The sequence below is a fragment of the Agelaius tricolor genome, unplaced genomic scaffold (assembly GCF_023055355.1).
Source record: "Agelaius tricolor isolate 1412-34295 unplaced genomic scaffold, bAgeTri1.0.p SCAF_1, whole genome shotgun sequence".
Taxonomy (NCBI): Eukaryota; Metazoa; Chordata; class Aves; order Passeriformes; family Icteridae; genus Agelaius; species Agelaius tricolor.
Window position 1 is genome coordinate 44,774,259 of NW_027269261.1, and position 18,078 is coordinate 44,792,336.

The 18,078-nt window shown below is 38.2% G+C and overlaps 1 protein-coding gene across 4 annotated transcripts in view; it reads right to left on the reverse strand.

Moving 5' to 3' along the window:
- TARBP1 (tRNA guanosine 2 -O-methyltransferase TARBP1) overlaps positions 1 to 18,078 on the reverse strand; it is a 32,362-nt gene extending 14,284 nt beyond the window's left edge. Inside the window, exons 1-18 of one of the 4 annotated variants that reach the window (XM_071432034.1) lie at positions 17,211 to 18,078; positions 17,023 to 17,120; positions 16,123 to 16,192; positions 15,152 to 15,300; positions 14,346 to 14,398; positions 13,832 to 13,933; positions 13,307 to 13,404; positions 12,096 to 12,231; positions 10,980 to 11,076; positions 10,042 to 10,131; positions 9,206 to 9,344; positions 7,584 to 7,680; positions 7,117 to 7,292; positions 3,963 to 4,060; positions 3,135 to 3,296; positions 1,331 to 1,524; positions 411 to 666; positions 136 to 324 (exon numbers count right to left, since the gene is read on the reverse strand). In XM_071432034.1, coding sequence (XP_071288135.1) covers positions 136 to 324; positions 411 to 666; positions 1,331 to 1,524; positions 3,135 to 3,296; positions 3,963 to 4,060; positions 7,117 to 7,292; positions 7,584 to 7,680; positions 9,206 to 9,344; positions 10,042 to 10,131; positions 10,980 to 11,076; positions 12,096 to 12,231; positions 13,307 to 13,404; positions 13,832 to 13,933; positions 14,346 to 14,398; positions 15,152 to 15,300; positions 16,123 to 16,192; positions 17,023 to 17,120; positions 17,211 to 18,051 — 3,045 coding nt within the window. In that variant the 5' untranslated portion in view covers positions 18,052 to 18,078. The remainder of the gene's footprint in view (positions 1 to 135; positions 325 to 410; positions 667 to 1,330; positions 1,525 to 3,134; positions 3,297 to 3,962; positions 4,061 to 7,116; positions 7,293 to 7,583; positions 7,681 to 9,205; positions 9,345 to 10,041; positions 10,132 to 10,979; positions 11,077 to 12,095; positions 12,232 to 13,306; positions 13,405 to 13,831; positions 13,934 to 14,345; positions 14,399 to 15,151; positions 15,301 to 16,122; positions 16,193 to 17,022; positions 17,121 to 17,210) is intronic. The other 3 variants (XM_071432055.1, XM_071432044.1, XM_071432065.1) reach the window with 3 other exon arrangements.

Here is an 18,078-nt window from a genome sequence, read left to right on the forward strand (position 1 = left end):
TCTCAACCCTGGGCCTTTCCAGAAATGAAAAATTCACAACAATAGCTGAAGGGAAAATAAAGCATAAAATACATTTTTACATCCACACAAAATTTATGTTCCCTTCTCAAAAAAAAAAGAATTCTTGAAACTGACCTCTTTTATTTTGGTATATGCTTGACCTTTTGCACTTGCAGCAACAGCTAGAACCTCAGTATCAAAGATGAACTGAACAAAAGCTTTTAGATTGGCCCAAAATATTAGCTGTGTGTTGCTCAAAGAGGATATAATTTTCCAAGCCAAATCAAATGCTTCTATGCAGAGAGCCTCTGATGAGTCCAGAAGCTGTAAATAAGGAGATAAAAAATTGTTACATTTAACAAAAAAAAACTACCCAAAAACTATTAAAACTGTGCAGGTTAATATTTTACCTTGGGAACAAGGACTTTCATGCAGTCAAACACAGGTGAAACTTGGTCTGAAGGAAGAATAGACAGGGCTTCCAATGCAGACTGTATAATTTCTTTTGACCTTTCAGCCATGGACAGTGACATTACTGAAGTTTCTTCACACCCTTGAGCCAGAGTTGCAAATGAATTTAAAACAAAACGGAGGCAAATCCACTGGTCATGAACATAGCGCGCAACAATTTTCCCCCATCCTTGAGATGTCTTTTCTTCACATAAGCTGTGAAAAAAATACTTTTCTTAAATAAATATTGTGTTAAGTTTATCCTGCACATTCCTACTCCACCAGGAAGTGCTTAACTGTACAAACTCACTGCACTACGTCAAGGTGCTAAGATTTATACAGCTCACGTGGACAAGTACATGGAAAAGAAAATCTAAAAATTAAGTGGTTTTTAAAAGAGAAAAATCAATTATGGGCTTGTCTTACCCTGTGAGAGTATTCACTGGAAACATCACTATGTGCTGGCTGTGGTTTTTTGTTACCCAAGTATTTGGGGTTTGGCTCTCTGGCTTCCTCTGGTTTCCCTTCCCAACAGTAAATAATTTACATTTAAACTTGCTTGTGTACATGTCATGGCTTTCTGCAGTGTACATATATTTAATCTGGCCTAAGGGTAAGCAGTGTTCATAGCTAGCTCTGGCTTCACAAAACTAGAGGACTTAACAAAAGAACCTTTGGTCTAATCAATTATGGCTGCTTTAATGTTCCAAAACCTGGATGTTAAGACAAAAGAGCAACTGAGCGAACAATTTGTGTACAGAATTCTTCCTTTTTATCTTGGCAAGAAGTTGTCAAAGAACAGGAAAAGCCAACATCTTAACCACTGCTTCACATTAATCAAGTTTCTTCTAGAGAATTACTGAAACTTTAGCAGACATACCTATTTTTTTCTTCAATATAAGATGGCTTCTTTAATACTTCATTGAATTGAGAAAAGGAAATTAATTTCTTCAGGGCATCCACAGAAGGCAGAGATTCCAGGTGCACTTGCAGCTCCCCATCCATTATCTCACATACAGCTGCCAGTGAAGCCATGCTAGCTACTTTTCTAATTTGATCCTTAAGCTTCAGCTCCTAAGAAACCAAATCATACATGAAAAAACACATACCAACTTCTCATATGATACAAATAACCTACTAATAACATACTTCTAATGATTCTCCTCTTGGCATCACCACAGACATCATAAGGCAGCAACTCTGCATCCTTCTACTTCTGTATTTTCTTCCCCTGAGCCTAAGGCAGCCTGGCTTGGGCTGGGGCAGCACAAACACTCACAAGTTACAAGCACTGACAGAAACATAAATATTCTAAATTCCAGTCACTTGGGCATGAAGTGCAGGCAGTGTGGCTGTGATGGAACACTCCTATCTTGCCAGGTAACAGTTCACACACATTGCTGGAGAGCAATTAGAAAAAAGGATTTCCAGTTATTCAGAAATCCAACACAACAGCTGAAATTTGGAATACAACACACTAGCTGCTCCAAGCACCTAAAAAATCACAACCATGCCCTGGCTATTTTGTATGATAAACACATATATTCAAAAGAGGGATGAAATTAAAAGTCTCATTTTAAAAAATGCCAAGAAGCATATAATGCCTGTATAGTAAGAAAATTTTGATGTTATTTAAATATCTCCAAGTTACTTTGGCTGTCTAGAGCACAGGAAAGACTTTTTTCATCTGTTATTACTCAGCATTTTCTTCTTCTGAAACTGAAGCAGCTGAAGAAACCATAACGAAAATATAATTCCCCTAAATTCAAAATAAGTTGGTAAAGGCCCCCAGTGAACACTGAGTTTGAACCAGAAAATGTTTACTTTGAAACTACTGGAAAAAGTATATAATTCACATAAATGAAGGAAAAAAATAAAATTAATTAAGTATTGTTCTTTGTTCCCTTAAAACACAAACCTAGCTAATTAAATACTAACAATCTTTTAACGTTGTTATTACCTGTTCTTGAACAAAACAGTAATACCAATTAATAAGAGCAAAGTTTATATTGACCAACAAACCTTAATTTAAATCTCCTTTTTGTCATGGAAGTCATTAATGTTTCTTTACCCTTTGAAAATTTATCTATTTCAGATACAGTAGCCTAACACATAGAACAATGGGACAATCAACATAACTATATGAAAATGCCAAAGCAATGCTCCGTTCTGGAGTTTCTTTTTCTCTGTATGTTCCAGGTTTGAAGTCAACAAGCACAAATTTTCATTTAACAGTTATTTGATCAGTAAGATTAGTTCATATTTGAGGAAAAAAAATCTTTGAGTACATAGTTCATGATTACAGTACGAATTTTACTTTAGCTATATAGACTTCTAAATAATTCAATATAAAAAAACCAAAGTACTAAAAATCTTAGCTACAAATATTATACATTCATATTACGCTGCCAAATAAAGACGTGTGTTAAGGAATATATATGCACATACACACAATAGTCACACAAACTACTATTTAACTTCACATTAGATATAATGTTATGCATTATAAACATCACAATACAAATAAGCAATTGTATGTTAACTTATGTTTAAAGTATGTCTATATAATTATTAATACAGAATCCAAATTCTGCATATTAGCAGAATTATTAGAATATGTTTTAATTACTACTTCTTAGCTTGTTTTATATTAATATTTATTGTTGTAAATAATGTTAAATTACCTTCTCAGAACTTCTCTCCTGAAGATTACGAATAGATGCACTTATCAGGGATGAAAGGAAATTCTTGATAGATGACATTTTCTTCAAGTTGACTTTCAAGCACAAATTCATTATCTCTGGAATTAAAGCCAAGTACAGATCACAACGATCCAGGTCGCCAACCTAAATGTGAGGAAACAAATGCAATCCAAATCAGTAAGAGGGGGAAATGAAACTGAAAATCAGAAAGAAAACTACTGACATGACTACTACATGACAAAACTGCTAATGACAGCAGAAGGAAAACTACAACTGTCATTGCAATTGAAAAACTTTTAATTTTGGGGTTTGTTTGGGGGAGGTTATTAACTTCTAAATCTTTAAAACTGACTTTCAGATGCCATTCTCTTGATGCAACTCTAACTTTTGCTTTGCTTAAAAAGTCTTAGGTTTCTTTGGGGTAGAAACTTAGAAAACACCGGGCACAGCAATGACCAAACAGTGCAAGATAGTCAAGTAATATGTACTAAAAGCCTCCAAACACCTAACAACTTACATCCACAGCTAAACTAGTAGATATTAAGCAGTACATGCTACTCAGGATTTCTTATGATATGATTTCTTACGATTTAAGAAGAAATAAGAAATGCAGACTACAGACACTAAACAATACTTGTAAAGAAACTTCTTTTTTCTTTCTTATTGTGTCCATTCAAAAAGTTAACAGAAGTGTGTCTATGCAAATTGACTTTCTAGGTGTTCAACAATTTTATATGAACTTTAGGAACACTGGTAAATCAAACTAACAAGCAAAACCACACCAAAGTTTGTTTCATAATCATTACTCACAGTGCTTAACTCATTGGTAATAAGCCGCCGGAGAACAAATTCAAGAATACTCTCCACAGGTGTCACAAGAGATTTCCAGATAAAGAACAGTACTTCATCTGTGTGGAGGGAAAAAAAAGTATATACACAGAAATACAATTCCCTTAAGAATTTTATTCTATCATGCAGATTTGCTTATGTTACAAAGTTATACAGGAACAGTACTCAAATAGCTAAAAACAACTTGAAACACCTCCGTACTCTTTCATAGTGTAAGCCATAAGGCTGAAAGAATCAAACCAGACTACATTATTATTATATTATTTCCTGAGATTCACAGTATTTTAGTGAACCAAAACCCACACAAGACCAGAAGACCACAGTCCAACTTTCCAATTTTTAATGCACACTTTTGTTCTACTCCTAATCCTCTGCACAAACAGCTTATTATTGAACTTAGTCTTAAATAAATACCAAAAGCTTTCATATGCAACAATTAACTTTATGTGAGAAAAATATACTTGTTCATTCCTAATATTTTTTTACTTGAAAACTGGTTTTGGGGGCTTGCTGGTTGTTGGTCTGGTTTTTTTGATGTTTAGGAAAAATTCATCTTTGGAAATGCTGTAACCTTACAAGATTTTAGCTGAGTAGCTTCCAGGCTTAACATTGGAAATGAAAATACAAAATTATGACACAAAATGTGGTATTGTCCACAAGAAAAGGCTAGGCTACCAAGTATACCACATGTACATAGCATTTCACAAACAAAGACACAAGTTTATACACAAGGGAGGTAGGTCACTCTTGTAAAACATATTTAACCACAAACACACTGCAGTCTGTGTTTCAAGGGTAAGGGCTAGCTGAAAGCCAAGGAAATAACATGTCAGTATGAAAACAGAGTAAAATACTCTGCATGGCCACCTTGTTTTAAAAATAGCAGTCATTAGTTTCAGTGTTTAGGAGAATTACCCAGAGGCTACAGCTGCTGTTTCTTTCTGGAGCTGACCCTAAGTACCATTTCAGAATAAGTTGGCTACATGAAGTGTAAGGTCTTCAAAAAGCAAAAATACAAAGGGAAATATTTCCAGAAGTTCCAAATCCATACTGTACTTACTTTCAACATTCCCTACTATAAATGGCTCATTGGACTACATTTCTAATGCTTAAATTGTTTAGTACCAACAGCTCAATTATGTCAGATTATCATCATGTTTCATCATGAAAATATCACATCACTAAAACATCATCTGCACTTATAAAACAAAATCTTCAGTTAAGCATGTTGGACATAAAACCCAATTCCTTACCAGTGGCTCTGTGACACTAGCAGAAGATAATAATTACCAAATCTTACTGTTTAAAATAATGAATCTAACAACAGTTTAGACAGCAAGAACTGCAGAAGAATGCTGATGATTTTAGCATGCATTTCAGGCATGTCTATCCTCATAAAAATATTCTTAAATAAAACACTTCCCACTTGTAATTATTTTTGTTTTACAAGGTTAAATTCCTTTATTACTCCCTACCATTTTACTGTTTTGCATTTGACAAACAAGACTTTTCACCTCCCACTTAATCAACACAGAAACATAACTTTAGTATTGCACAGCATTAATCTTCCCACCCCACACCTCAGTCAATTCACAGCAGCACAAAAAAAATATATTTATTACTTGGTTCTCCTGTGCAGAAGGAAGAAGCACAAAAACACTGTAGAAAATAATTTTAAGAAAAGCAATCATTGCTTAACATAAAACTACAATGCAATTCAGAAAGCCTCTCAAAAGACTGATAATGGGCTGTACTGGAGCACCTCTAGGGACCTTCAAAAGGATGGGGACACTGCAGGGCTCAGCCTTGCCATACCTTTGGAACTCTGTTAGCAGAGCTCAACATGCCATGTCAGGTGTCAAAATTCCCACAGCAGGAGCAATCCATTGCAGGTACATTAGCAAGCACAAGAAAAAAGGCACAAGGAACTTATTTATTATTGATACTAAAAAATTAGCATGGGCTTGTATGTGTTTTGTAGGGTTCTGTTTCAGGCTTGTTCTATCCTTGTGCTGTAGGCTGAATGCACAGTGGTAGCTTAGTGGACACTTCCAGTTTAGTTTATTTCAAGGGATCCACTTCACCAGTCAGAGAGACCATGGCCCAACATGAAATTTAACAGCCTGCATAATCAGTGCTCAGGATTTCACACAAACAGCTAAAATTTAAGGGGGGAGGGAGTTGAATGCATACAGCACTTGTTAAAATGAGGGTGGCATTTATTTTGGGACTGCACTTAGACATGTATATGAAACCTGGATATATAACCTAAAACTATTTTTGTTACAAATAAGAGCCTAGATATGGAACCTCCCCACTCCAAAACTACTCTTCTATTCCACATTATAAACACCCTGAAAAAAAATCCCAAAATATTCTGGAAGAGCAGAAATCAAACACCAAGATCCCTTCTATTCCCATTCAGCATCCCAAAATTCAATGAAAATAATATGCAATTTTTCATTTGCTCTCAGGAAAAACATTCAGGTCTATTCTGGTTACAAACAGACCAAGTCCTCTCAAAAGGACTAGTAAGGACTCCATAGTTTTTGTTCAAACTCTCCTGAAAGACCTACAAGTTAAAGTGCTCCATCTGTGGGGGGCAACAGTCCCAGACAGACAGATCACCAGGCTCATATTTCAAAGGGCACCCCTTAGCCTACCAGTCAACTCAGAAAATAGGATGTGCAGCAGGATCACTTTATGCACTCAGGGAATACTCTGGCTGAACCTGTGGCATCTGAGCAGGTTAGGCTGGGATTCTGTAGTTACTTCTTTCTGAAGTGTCTAAATGATTCATGGAATCCACTCATTTGCCTATAAATATTTGCAATACAGTCACACTCTTCAAATTTTAACTGATAATCTAATCCTAATGGACAACAATTACTTTCTCAGAAGGTTTCCACATTCTCAATTTCCAGTCCTTAGGACACCTGTAAGACTGGACCCACAGCTCAAGTTTTATAACAGACATGCCAGATTGCCAAGTTTTGCATTTACCACTTCTAGGCTAGTATTAGTTTGAGACTATAGCCATGAAACAGTGAAGTAGCTTAGCTGCAGTTAAGACTGTAATGAACAGAAGACACAGTAGACTGAAGATGTCACTAACCATCTTGTGCATTGGAACATTTTAACCAACGGGTCTGCAATAACTTCAAGAGAAGCTGAAGGCTTTTATCTGTTTTCAGTGTTGGTATGTAAGCATTACTGCCAAGTTTCATCAAGACATCCAGAAGAGGGTTCAAGAAAGCCTCTAGTTCAATCCACTCTATGTTGCTTTTTCCACTACACAAAAACAAAAATTAAAAAGAAAGTCTTCTTCCGAGTATCTGCCTTAAGTGCTGAAGTTACTTATGGAAATAAAGAGGACACGTTTCCAAGACACTTAAGTATCTTTAGAATGTTACCCAGTAAGTCTGCAGCAACAGTTGGACAAGGCCTAAGGAATGATCAGGCTGATGGAAAGTCTACAGAGAAAAGAGGACAGCTTCCCAGCTTCATCAGGCTTCAGTGGATCCTTCAGGAGTGAGGGGATTGAAAAAGACAGAAATGTAAAACGAGGTATTTCATACTTACCTGCATTTATTCTTCATCTGCTCCACATCAGCAGCCAACAGAATCATTGTTGAGACAAGCTTAGCTTCAAACCAGTCAGGCATAAAGCAATTTTCTCCTGATTAAAGATATTTTAAGGTTTCCACAGTAACTAAAAAATACCTTTGCATTAACTTCTAAAATTCGGGGTTTGTAACTTATTTTAATAAATTCACAGTAGAAAAAACAATGCTAACATAAGTATTACTACTAATTTTTGGCATTTTTTATCTAGATCTGAATTTAAATCTATTAGTCTTTATGCTTACATAAATTTTAGGCAATATGTTACGTAGCAGTTCACAACAGACTTTTCCATTACTTTAAAAAATACATTAGCATATTCAAATTAATTTAATGAAGAACATAATTCCACTACACTTCATCTGAAACATCAGCTGTGATTCTGACCACAGAGCTAACCACATAAAGAACCAGAACTATTCTGTAAAGAGGAAATTATAAAAAACCTAAGTTTCTCTTTTTATTGATCTTTTATACAGAACTTCATCATCATACTAATAAAATGATTCTTAAATAGCAGTATGTAAGTTTGTTTCAGGGTTTTTTTTAACTGATATGTTTCTGGCTTTGGGAATTTAGAAAACAAAACACACTTGGGAGGTCCAATTCAAGCAGCTGGACATGATTCATTTTTTTTTTCCCCTCTAAAGAGCTTCCTATTAGTTAAGTTTCATATAAAACTGGAATTACAAACATCACTTTTTACAAGTGAAATCCAGATGCTTGCCATGGAATTGCAGGTAATATAGATCAAGGACTAAACAAACATGTCAGGAAGAAGGTCTGCCAAAATTTTTAGCAAATTTACCCTGAAGCATGAACAGAGAGAATTTGCTTACTACTTCTCTAACAGTAAGACAATCCAGTCAAGTTTCCTGGTCTGCAGGAAGTTTCTGAAGCTATTTATGATCACTAAATTCTGATCTAGCTTTTTTATCTCCTCTACGTATAGTATGTAGAAGTGTTCAGTTTTGACTTTTTGACAATATATAACTATGTAAAATTCACTATGACTGCAAATGCCACACAAAAGCTGAAGTATTTTTAAAAAAATCAATTTGCCATTCTTTTCAATGTGTCTGAAAGAAGATACTAAGCTGGCATTGTAAATAATTCAAAATGTGGCAGTGAACAAGGAAGGCCCTTTTCCCGCTATAAAAACACCTGGTCATTTTACAAAGCTCTGCTGAGAAAGGTGACAGAACCTGTGTGGGTTCACACTCCCTTGTGCTTTCCTCTGCCCCCTGCAGTCCAGAATTTTCAGACACCATCAAAAGAGTGACAGAATAAATCTAATGGGACAAGCATCAGAGCAGCATTAAAACTGAACATTAAGACTTAATGTTCAATTCATACTGCAGGACTTTAATTTATGGAGGAAAGGAAATAAATATAAATTTTATTTATGGAATTAAAAAATAAGGTTCAATCTTAAAAACTGTGAATACACAGGTAGGGTAGAACTTTAACAGGTGCAATTAAAAAAAAAAAGACATTTTTCTAAAATCTAAGGGAATGTTGTACATTTTTTTTAAATTCTCTTTAAAATGGTGGTTTTTATTAATCCCCATTTAACTTACTTTCAGATGCAGGTGTCTTAAGGTACTCTCCCACAAGACTGCGCACATACTGACATAATGATGATGTCTCCTGACATCCAAAATCAGAGGTTACAGACTTCCTGAAGCACCTGTCATTCACTTCCAACCAACTGCAAAGCTGAATGAAGAACAGTATGTTATCCTTGAGCAGGTCTGGCAGCTGTGCACTGACATCACTGATTTAGCAGCAGCACACCAGAGCACACAACACAAACTCTCACATCAGCAAACCCACGCACTGCAAGAGGTGTTCAGTGCACAAGCAACCTCCAGCCCTAGCAGACTATTCCCTTTTAACTAGACACAGAAAAATGTTCTTCCAGAGGGTAGCTCAGAGCACCCCCAAAAAGTCAGTGGTACCAATATAAGAAAAACAACAAGTCTTAAAATTAAGCAACACTGGTAAAAATTCCCTTATGTCAAAAGAGTTTCTTCCAATCAAGTGCTATCTAGTGAGACCAGCTTTTTTTTTTTTTAACTTGTATGCCAAAGATGAAATGTACAGCATACATGACAAGAAGACGCTACGCAAAAAATCACTTTATCATTATATGGCTGTACAAGTAACCCAAAGTTATGGCTACATGATCAGCTGGCTCTAGCATATACTACATAAAAATTATTTCATCTTTGAACTTTCATTCACAGCATTTTACATCTCGCAAAGACATAAAATACATATCCTGTGAAAACTTACGATTTACAATCTCACTCCACATGGTATGCACATTTTTTTCCTTTGAGATTATCCTGCCAGTGATATTATTTCTACCAGTGATGGGCTTGATGAACATAAAACCAGCTTCAGTTCTCACCTCTGTCCATAACAAAGTATCTCTCCTTAGGGACTCCTCTGGTCTAAGGGACAGAAGAAAGCTTGAAACTTCTGAGAAGGACACTTTCTCCTGAAGAAATTAATCAAGATACAATAGCTGCCAACAAAATATACAATAAATAATACCTGTATGACAACTCAAGAAGTTTGCCTTTATCTGGCAAGTTTCAGTAAAAGAAATTAATTTTCTTTTTCATGATTCAGACTCATTTCTGCCACTTTGGGACCAATTTATCAGTACCAAGGAACAAAACTTAATTTTCCCAAGTATTAAAGTCTATCTGAAAAGAAATGAATTACTGTAAGAATAGTGCTATTCACCGGTGACACCTTTTAAATTAATGTAGGTAAGAGTCACTCATAAGTACTAGTTCTGCATTTCTAAAGATAAAATCAGACAGGTTTATAGCCACAACACACAACATGGAAGACTACTCATTTACAAAGCCAGCTATAAAACAAACAAAACATGAATACTTTGACCACTGAATAAGTACAGTCCTGCTATTTTGACAGTAATGGTAGTTTTATCATTCTGGTATCACAAATACTTTTATTATTAGGAACTACAGGAAAGTCTATTTAGTTTCTATCTGTTAAAACCTGAGTTTATAGTGGAATAATATCCTGTTAGGATAACTACCACATGAAAACCCTACAATAAAACATCAACTAATAAAAACTAATGGAAAAGAATATTTCTTATGGAAAACCAAAGGTAACAGAAGCATACCACACTTACATAGTACAATTTAGACAGTCACTAAAAAAAATTGCAAATCCAGCAAAATCAGTATAAATACTGTATTTAGCAATTTTTTGAATACTGTTGGTCCTGTAAAAGTGTCACTGTCTTTCTATTACATCAAGGGAAAAGCAAAAACAAAAAATAAAACAAACACAAAGCCCCAAACTGACCACATCTGTCAAATGCATAGTTGTTTGAAGAAGATAGCACTGAGCAGCTCCACGCAATAAAATCTGATGTGTAATCATAGTACACTGGAGGACATCTCTGTAAAGAGGAAAAATACACACTGTATAAATCACACACGTAAAAATGTAAACATTTTCATGTATTTTCTAATTATTAACCATTTAAAACACATTAGATTGCACGTAACAGACATATTCTATTAAGTGTGGCACAAATACTGCCTGATCAGACCACAAACAATCCAGTACCAACATTACTATCACATGTACTTTCAAAAACTGATAATAAAACTTGGATGAGCACAAACCTGAAAAAACAGGGGGAGAAGAAAGAACAAAACAAAAACTAAAGGAACAATCCCCATGATCACATCAGTTCAGACTGGTAATTTAATATTAACATTTCTATCTGTAACAAGTTACAATGTTTCCCATCAAAATCTCACTCAAGCAAAACCTGAAACTTTCAGTGCTCTTTTATCAGCAAAGGTATATCTAATATATTTTTCTTTTCTTTGTAAACTGCTTCTATTCAGTATTCCTTCAACCACCAGTAAGATTTTATTTAAATGCTCCAATTTGATTAAACTGGAATGCCAAATGATTTTTTGCAGCTCTAGGAAGTGAAAGCAGGCATTTAGGAAATATCAGTGTGATTAAGGTCCATAGTGAGGCCAAGAACTTTTAACTAGACTTTTATTTAGAAATCATTCCATTTCCAGCATTGTGGGCTGTCCCCTGATACAGCCTCAATTGCTATTAAACCAGGCTGTAATGTAACTAGAAAAAAAAGGAAGTGTGATATATATCAACCAGGAATTGTGGAAGACCAGGAAAAAATTATTCTAAAAAAGTAGAAACTATGAAGATCTAAAATGCAAAAACTCTGGTATTTTTAACTTCCTACAGAGATATAAATACACTGGTTCTTGAATTGCTTTCCTCTGCAAATTAGACATAAAAGAGACAGAGCCTTTAATTCCCATGCACAACCATCCCTTCAGAAGTAACAACCATGAATCAAATTCTGTCTCTGCAGACTGTGAGCACATTTCTTTGGAAAAAGGCTGTAAGAACACAATGCAGTATATATTTTACCTTAAAGCATGAAGTCCTTCAGCACCAAGTACTTTACACGCAGGAATAGATGCCAAAGCCATAGAAAGAAACAAAATAGGAACAGCACACCAATGCCTACTTGTCATCCTCTGAATAAATTTTAACAGGAAGCTGCCTTAAAATAAAAGTAAACAAAATAACCCTGAGTGATTTTGTGTTTTCCAATGCTTTTAAATAACATGAACTCCAGCAGAAGAGTGTTATTGTAATTTCTGACAATTAGATGAAAGACAACAGAATAATTTCCTATTTATTTCAATTTAAAAAATCACATTCCAAAGATGTCTGCCAGTAAGGTGATATGAGACAGACAAACAGAGAAAAACAGAAATAAACCTAATTTTGACTCTGGCCATCTGCACTAATGACCACGTTCAAGTATGTAATTTTAACTCAATTATTTTGAGTATTAAACAATGCCTTTTTTAAGATGATATTGAGCTTGTGATATGGCTGTCCATAGTGATTCAACCAGTTAAAGGATGCTGGAAAGAGCAGAGCAATTCTCAACACGCCACCACATCCATAGTTTGTGGAAGCAGACTACCCATTTCAGGATTCCCCACCACAGACCCCTGTTTAGTGATAAAATACATGCCTTGGGACAGGGCAGAGAAATAGGATATCTATGGCAGAACAAATACATACCAGGATATACCTGTAGACATGGGGTGCTGCAGAGAGCTGATTCTACCCTGATTTGACCCAATTAGACCAGGTATTAACTTCTGGTCAGCTTCATATTAGCATACCCTAGCATCAAAATTTGGAACAGTCTCAGAAATCTTCCTCCACCCAAGCTCACAATGAAAGAATCCTTACTCTGTTTCAGCCCTTGGACTGGCCCTTTTGGATGTGTCACTACACAAGTCATGACTAAAAAAGTCTGGCAGATGAAGAAAAAAGAATCTCCAAGTACTATTCACTTAAGATCTCAGGAGCTTGTTTGGGCTTTTTATATTTCCATTAATAAGCAAATCTGTTTCATTTTGCCCCTAGAACAATTCTGTAGCTTTGTACTGCTAGGTATCTCAAAGTCTCTGAAGATCTTTTCTCTGGAAACTCCACTGTCAGGGCAACTATTCATTTTTTCTCTCAAGTAAACACTCACATGACATACCAAAAGCAGCTCCATAGTTTTTGTTTGGTTTCTTTATTTAAAAAAAGATAAAGGTGAATCTGAAACGTACCTTTTTCTTCTTCTGGAAGAAGAGTGAGATAAGTAGCCAAAAACTTCTGTAACTTCATTCCCAAAGGAGGACAGGCTCCTATTGATTGACCTGGCATCCTGTTGGGTTTTAAAACATTAGTTACACCACTGGCATGTTAACAGCTTCAGGATTAGACATAACAGGTTTAATCTAAAATCTAATAGATTTTGAATATTTAGAATTGCCTCTAAACAAAAACAAAAGTCATTCAGTGACACTCCATGAGAGAGAGACTGTCACCAAGAGAGACAACCTATGCCTCATGAGAAGTCTCAGGATCCTGGCTGTTAAGGATGAGCATCAGTCAAGAGATTCTACAGCTTTCCCTCAGCTTGATTGAAACTGCAGCAACTTTGTATATTCTTGGTATACTCAAACATGCACCCTCCTCTACACATGCCAACTTGTTGCACCATAAATACAGAGCTAAGAGAGGAAACTAAGATTATGAAGTATTGATTCAACACAGCTCTAACATACTGAAACACTTGGTATTTGCTTTACCTTCTGAAATCCCATCCATGTATGTCCATGGAAAGATACTGCAGACTGAGAAGAGAAATGCTTAACTGGATGCAGGAGCCTGCAGAGCTCACATTTGTCCTGCTATGTTTAAATAAAACAACCTATTTTGACTACACTTTATCCATAATCACCTAATCCAAACTATCACCAGTGACAGTCAGTTTTATCCCCCCCAAAATGAACCTATTAATCCACTGAACTCTGTTTCATGGGCTTCCCCCACCAGATCAAGACTGTGACCATCAATTTGACCAAGGACCACTGAAAATTGCAAAAATCAAGTCTTGTCACTATATCCATACTTCATTTGTTCACAGCCACCCATCTTTCCTGAGAAACTCTCCCTGTCAGTAAGTTTAACAGCACCATTTTTTATTAATGTGTTTTGCTTTAGCTAAAATTTTACCAACATACATAAGCCAGTATTATTAGAACACATTTGCAGCAATCAAAAAATTAAATAAATAACTGATTAATTAAACCAGTGGTTTACCTGCTGTACAGGGAACTTTCTGAGAGGGCATCCATTAGTGGTCCAATAACAAACTGAAAAAAGAAACAAGAACAATGGTGAAATATACAGTTCCAAGGCACTGTTACATAGAAGCTAACTAGACTTATCTCACCAGACTTTACAGGACAGAGCCAGAAATTAGAGGATGCTCTTGTTGGCGGGAAATAGTAGAAACAAAAAGGGGAAGAAACTAAAGAGAAGGGGGACCAGGACAGTAAACAAGAAAAGAGATTTTTCCACTAAATACATTTCACAGAGTATTGCAAAAAGATGCAGGCAAGTAAAAAATCATTTTGGGAAACAGACAGAGAAAATAGATTTAAACATGAAACAGAAGAACAACAAAGAGCCAACACAGCTAAAAAGACTTAGGGTGCATTGTAAGGTTGACTATTTCAAGTTACTTATCAAGAGGCTGACTTAATTTGTAAAAATCAGGAATGTTAACCTCTGACAGGAATGCTCCTATGAAGCTTAAATAGTATAATGTAGATAATGCCTTACTAAAGTGTAGGCTGGTTGGACAGTCAATACATGTGACAGTAATAAAAAAAACCTTTAAGCTTTAATATTTCTTCCCACTTAGAAAATATTTTAAAATGTGGGGTTTTTTTGTTTTATGGATACAATAATACACTGATTATGCTACAATCATAGAATTTGTCCAATTCCAACTACTGAAGCAATTAGTTGGAACTGGACAAATTCCAACTAATTGCTTCAGTTAAGATCTGTTACAAATTAGAACATCTGTTTCTTGTGGCAAGTGACAGTAACACCCTTACCTCTGAAAAAACAAATGAATTTGGAAGATGCTTTGTTTCATAAAGCTCCAGAAAATGAAGAATTCCTTCCTTTGTCAGTGTTTTATTCTCACTCTCAAACATTCGTCTGTAAATGCACACATGCCACGATGGGTGAAACAGCCAACAACCTGTTTACAAAACAGAAATTCTTCAGAACTGACACAGAAATGACAGTGACACGCTAACACATAACATAGTGACATTCTGGACAATGTTATAGTCTATTCACATTTCAAAAAGGTGACTACAGCTGTTAGTTTTATAAAAACACCCTGCTAAATCCAATTTAAAAATTATCAGTTCTCCAAAGTTCCTCTTTACTTTATTAGTTACAAATTAAAATTACTAAAAAGTGCCACATCCTTCTTCCTGCAACTCCATTTATACCAATGTATTTACTCACACAAGTTTCACATCAATAGTCTTTCAACTTCACAAATCTCTAACATCTTTCACTACCTAGTTACATGTGCTCGTATGCCCTAGACACACTGCCTCAGCACTCGTTTTATTTATCCTCTCCCCACTTCTAACAAATTAAGTTGGGGTTTTTTTTCCCCTTTTACAAAGTTGTGCAGGTGAATTGTCTCCTACAACCCCAAAAAGCTCTGGCTTTATTTTCACGTTAACTTAAGTCAAGCAAAATACAGTGGGAAATGACCATTTACTTGGATTTCCTGACAGAAAAATAGTATTTCAAGACAATATAGTAAGCAATAAATATATGCTAGAATTTCTTCTCAGAGCAGAGTGGCCACTGCCAATGCATGTTTGCCAAACAACCTACATATAGAGCAAACCCACAAAAACTGGAACGGCCACCCAGAAGACACCTAATTTGAGAAACAAAACATTACAGAAAGCTGCTACTGAAACAGAAGGAGAAAACAGAGAAGTGTGACTTAACTGACTAATATTTAAGAGGTTAAGTAGAAAAAGTTCCATCTTACCTTTATCCCCTGATATGGCAAGCTCATATAAACTGTTTAGTTTTGGTAATACTGGCTTTATGACGTGGATCTGAAACGTAAATCAAGTATAAATAGTTTATACCTCAAACCTAGGAGCTGTCAGTTACTCGGACTGGAATTTACTACCAATAGCATTAATATAGCAATTGACAATAAAAATACATTTTAAAAAAACCTGCAAAGCCTGTGGTACACAACACTCAGTTGCAGTTTAGCACTGAAAAAAACTTCAATGATACCATATTTTAAGAAAAATACTTACTAATAACCATTCTGTTCCTCAGAATGGTTATTAGTAAGAATTAACAGCACATCTAAACTTAAATATTTAAATTAATAGTATCTCAGTTACAGGACGATCATGTCCAAATAGCATAAAATAACTACAGGGAGTTAGGCACACTACTAACAGTTAACATCACAATACTATACAATTATGGCAGCGTCAACTCAACAGGAATCTTTCTGCCGAGTACACTGGACTCACAAAACGGTTTTAATCCAAGGTACTCCACCATACAGAGTCCCCTCTACCAAAGAGAGGCTATTAAGTGCAATCACCAGATTTTTCACTAGGCTGGTTACCTTGGTCTTGCAATTACCTGCAAGACCAGGTAATTGCAAGACTCCAGGTTTCTGTCACTGCATTAACCAGATGTATCCAGATGACAGAGAAGAGCTCTGAATTTACTCCCAATGAATGACACAAGCTGTGTTTTAAGTATTTAAGAGTTGAAACAAAACTATTCCAGTTAACGCTGACTTAGACATCCTCCATCACCGTAACTGGAAATACTCTGCCCTACACAAACATTCACACATGCCAAAGTGAGGCAGCACGTCTGTCCAGGATGGGCACAGACTTTACAGCGCTCCTACCTGGTTTCCTTCCAAAGTTTCCATTATCAAAATGTAAGTTTCCCAAAACTGTAGGAGTTGCTCGTTCTTCTCAGCAGACCACCAGAACAGACTCGGTTCTAAGGAGAGAAGCCAAAGACAGGGGTTTCTCGCGGCCCCGCACGCCGGGCCGCGCTGCCCGTTCCCTCCGCCCGCCCGCCGGTCCGTACCGTGTCCGCCGTCCGGGGCGCAGCGCAGCTCGGCGCGCTGCCCGCCGCTCAGGTCCAGCGCTCGCTTCAGCAGGTAGCGGGCCCGCTTGCGGCACAGCCCGTCCCGCTCCGTCAGGCCCTCCTGCACCAGCCGCCAGAACCGCGGGCACAGCCGCGCGTCCAGCCCCGGCGCGGCCGGGCCCCGCGGCAGCAGCGAGTCCGCCAGGGCGCTCAGCGCCAGCAGAGCCCGCCCGGCCCGCGCCGCGCCGCCCGAGCCCAGGAGCCCCTCCCAGACGCGCGGCAGCGCCGCCCCGTTCGCGCCCAGCGCCGGCAGCAGCCGCCCGGCCACCAGCGCCGCCGCCGCCTCGCCCTCGCCCTCCTCCCGCACCAGCGCCAGCGCCGCCGCCGCGCACCGCGACAGCAGCTCCGGCTCCTCCAGCCGCGGCGCCGCCGCCACCAGCGCCTCCACCGCCGCCTCCTGCGCGGCCGCCCCGCCGCCCGCCGCCAGCTCGCCCAGCGCGTCGCGGGCCAGGCGCGCCGCCAGCGGCGCCCCGCAGAGCTGCACGCAGTACCGCAGCGCGCCCCGCGCCGCCCGCGCCGCCCGCAGCCGCTCCGCGCTCCCCCCAGCAGCGCCCTCCCCGCCCCGCAGCAGCGGCCGGCACCGCTCCAGCGCCACCTCCCAGGCCGCCCGCCGCAGCGCCTCCGCCTCGCCCGCCGCCGCCGGCCCGCTCGCCGCCAGGCGCTGCAGCAGCAGGCGCAGCGCCTCCGCCCGCTCGGCCGAGAGCGGCGCGCTGAGCGCCCGCAGCAGCGCGGCGCGGTCCCCGCAGCGGGACAGCAGCGTGTCCGCCAGCACCACCTCCATCGCCGGGGGGAGGCGGAGGAGGAGCGG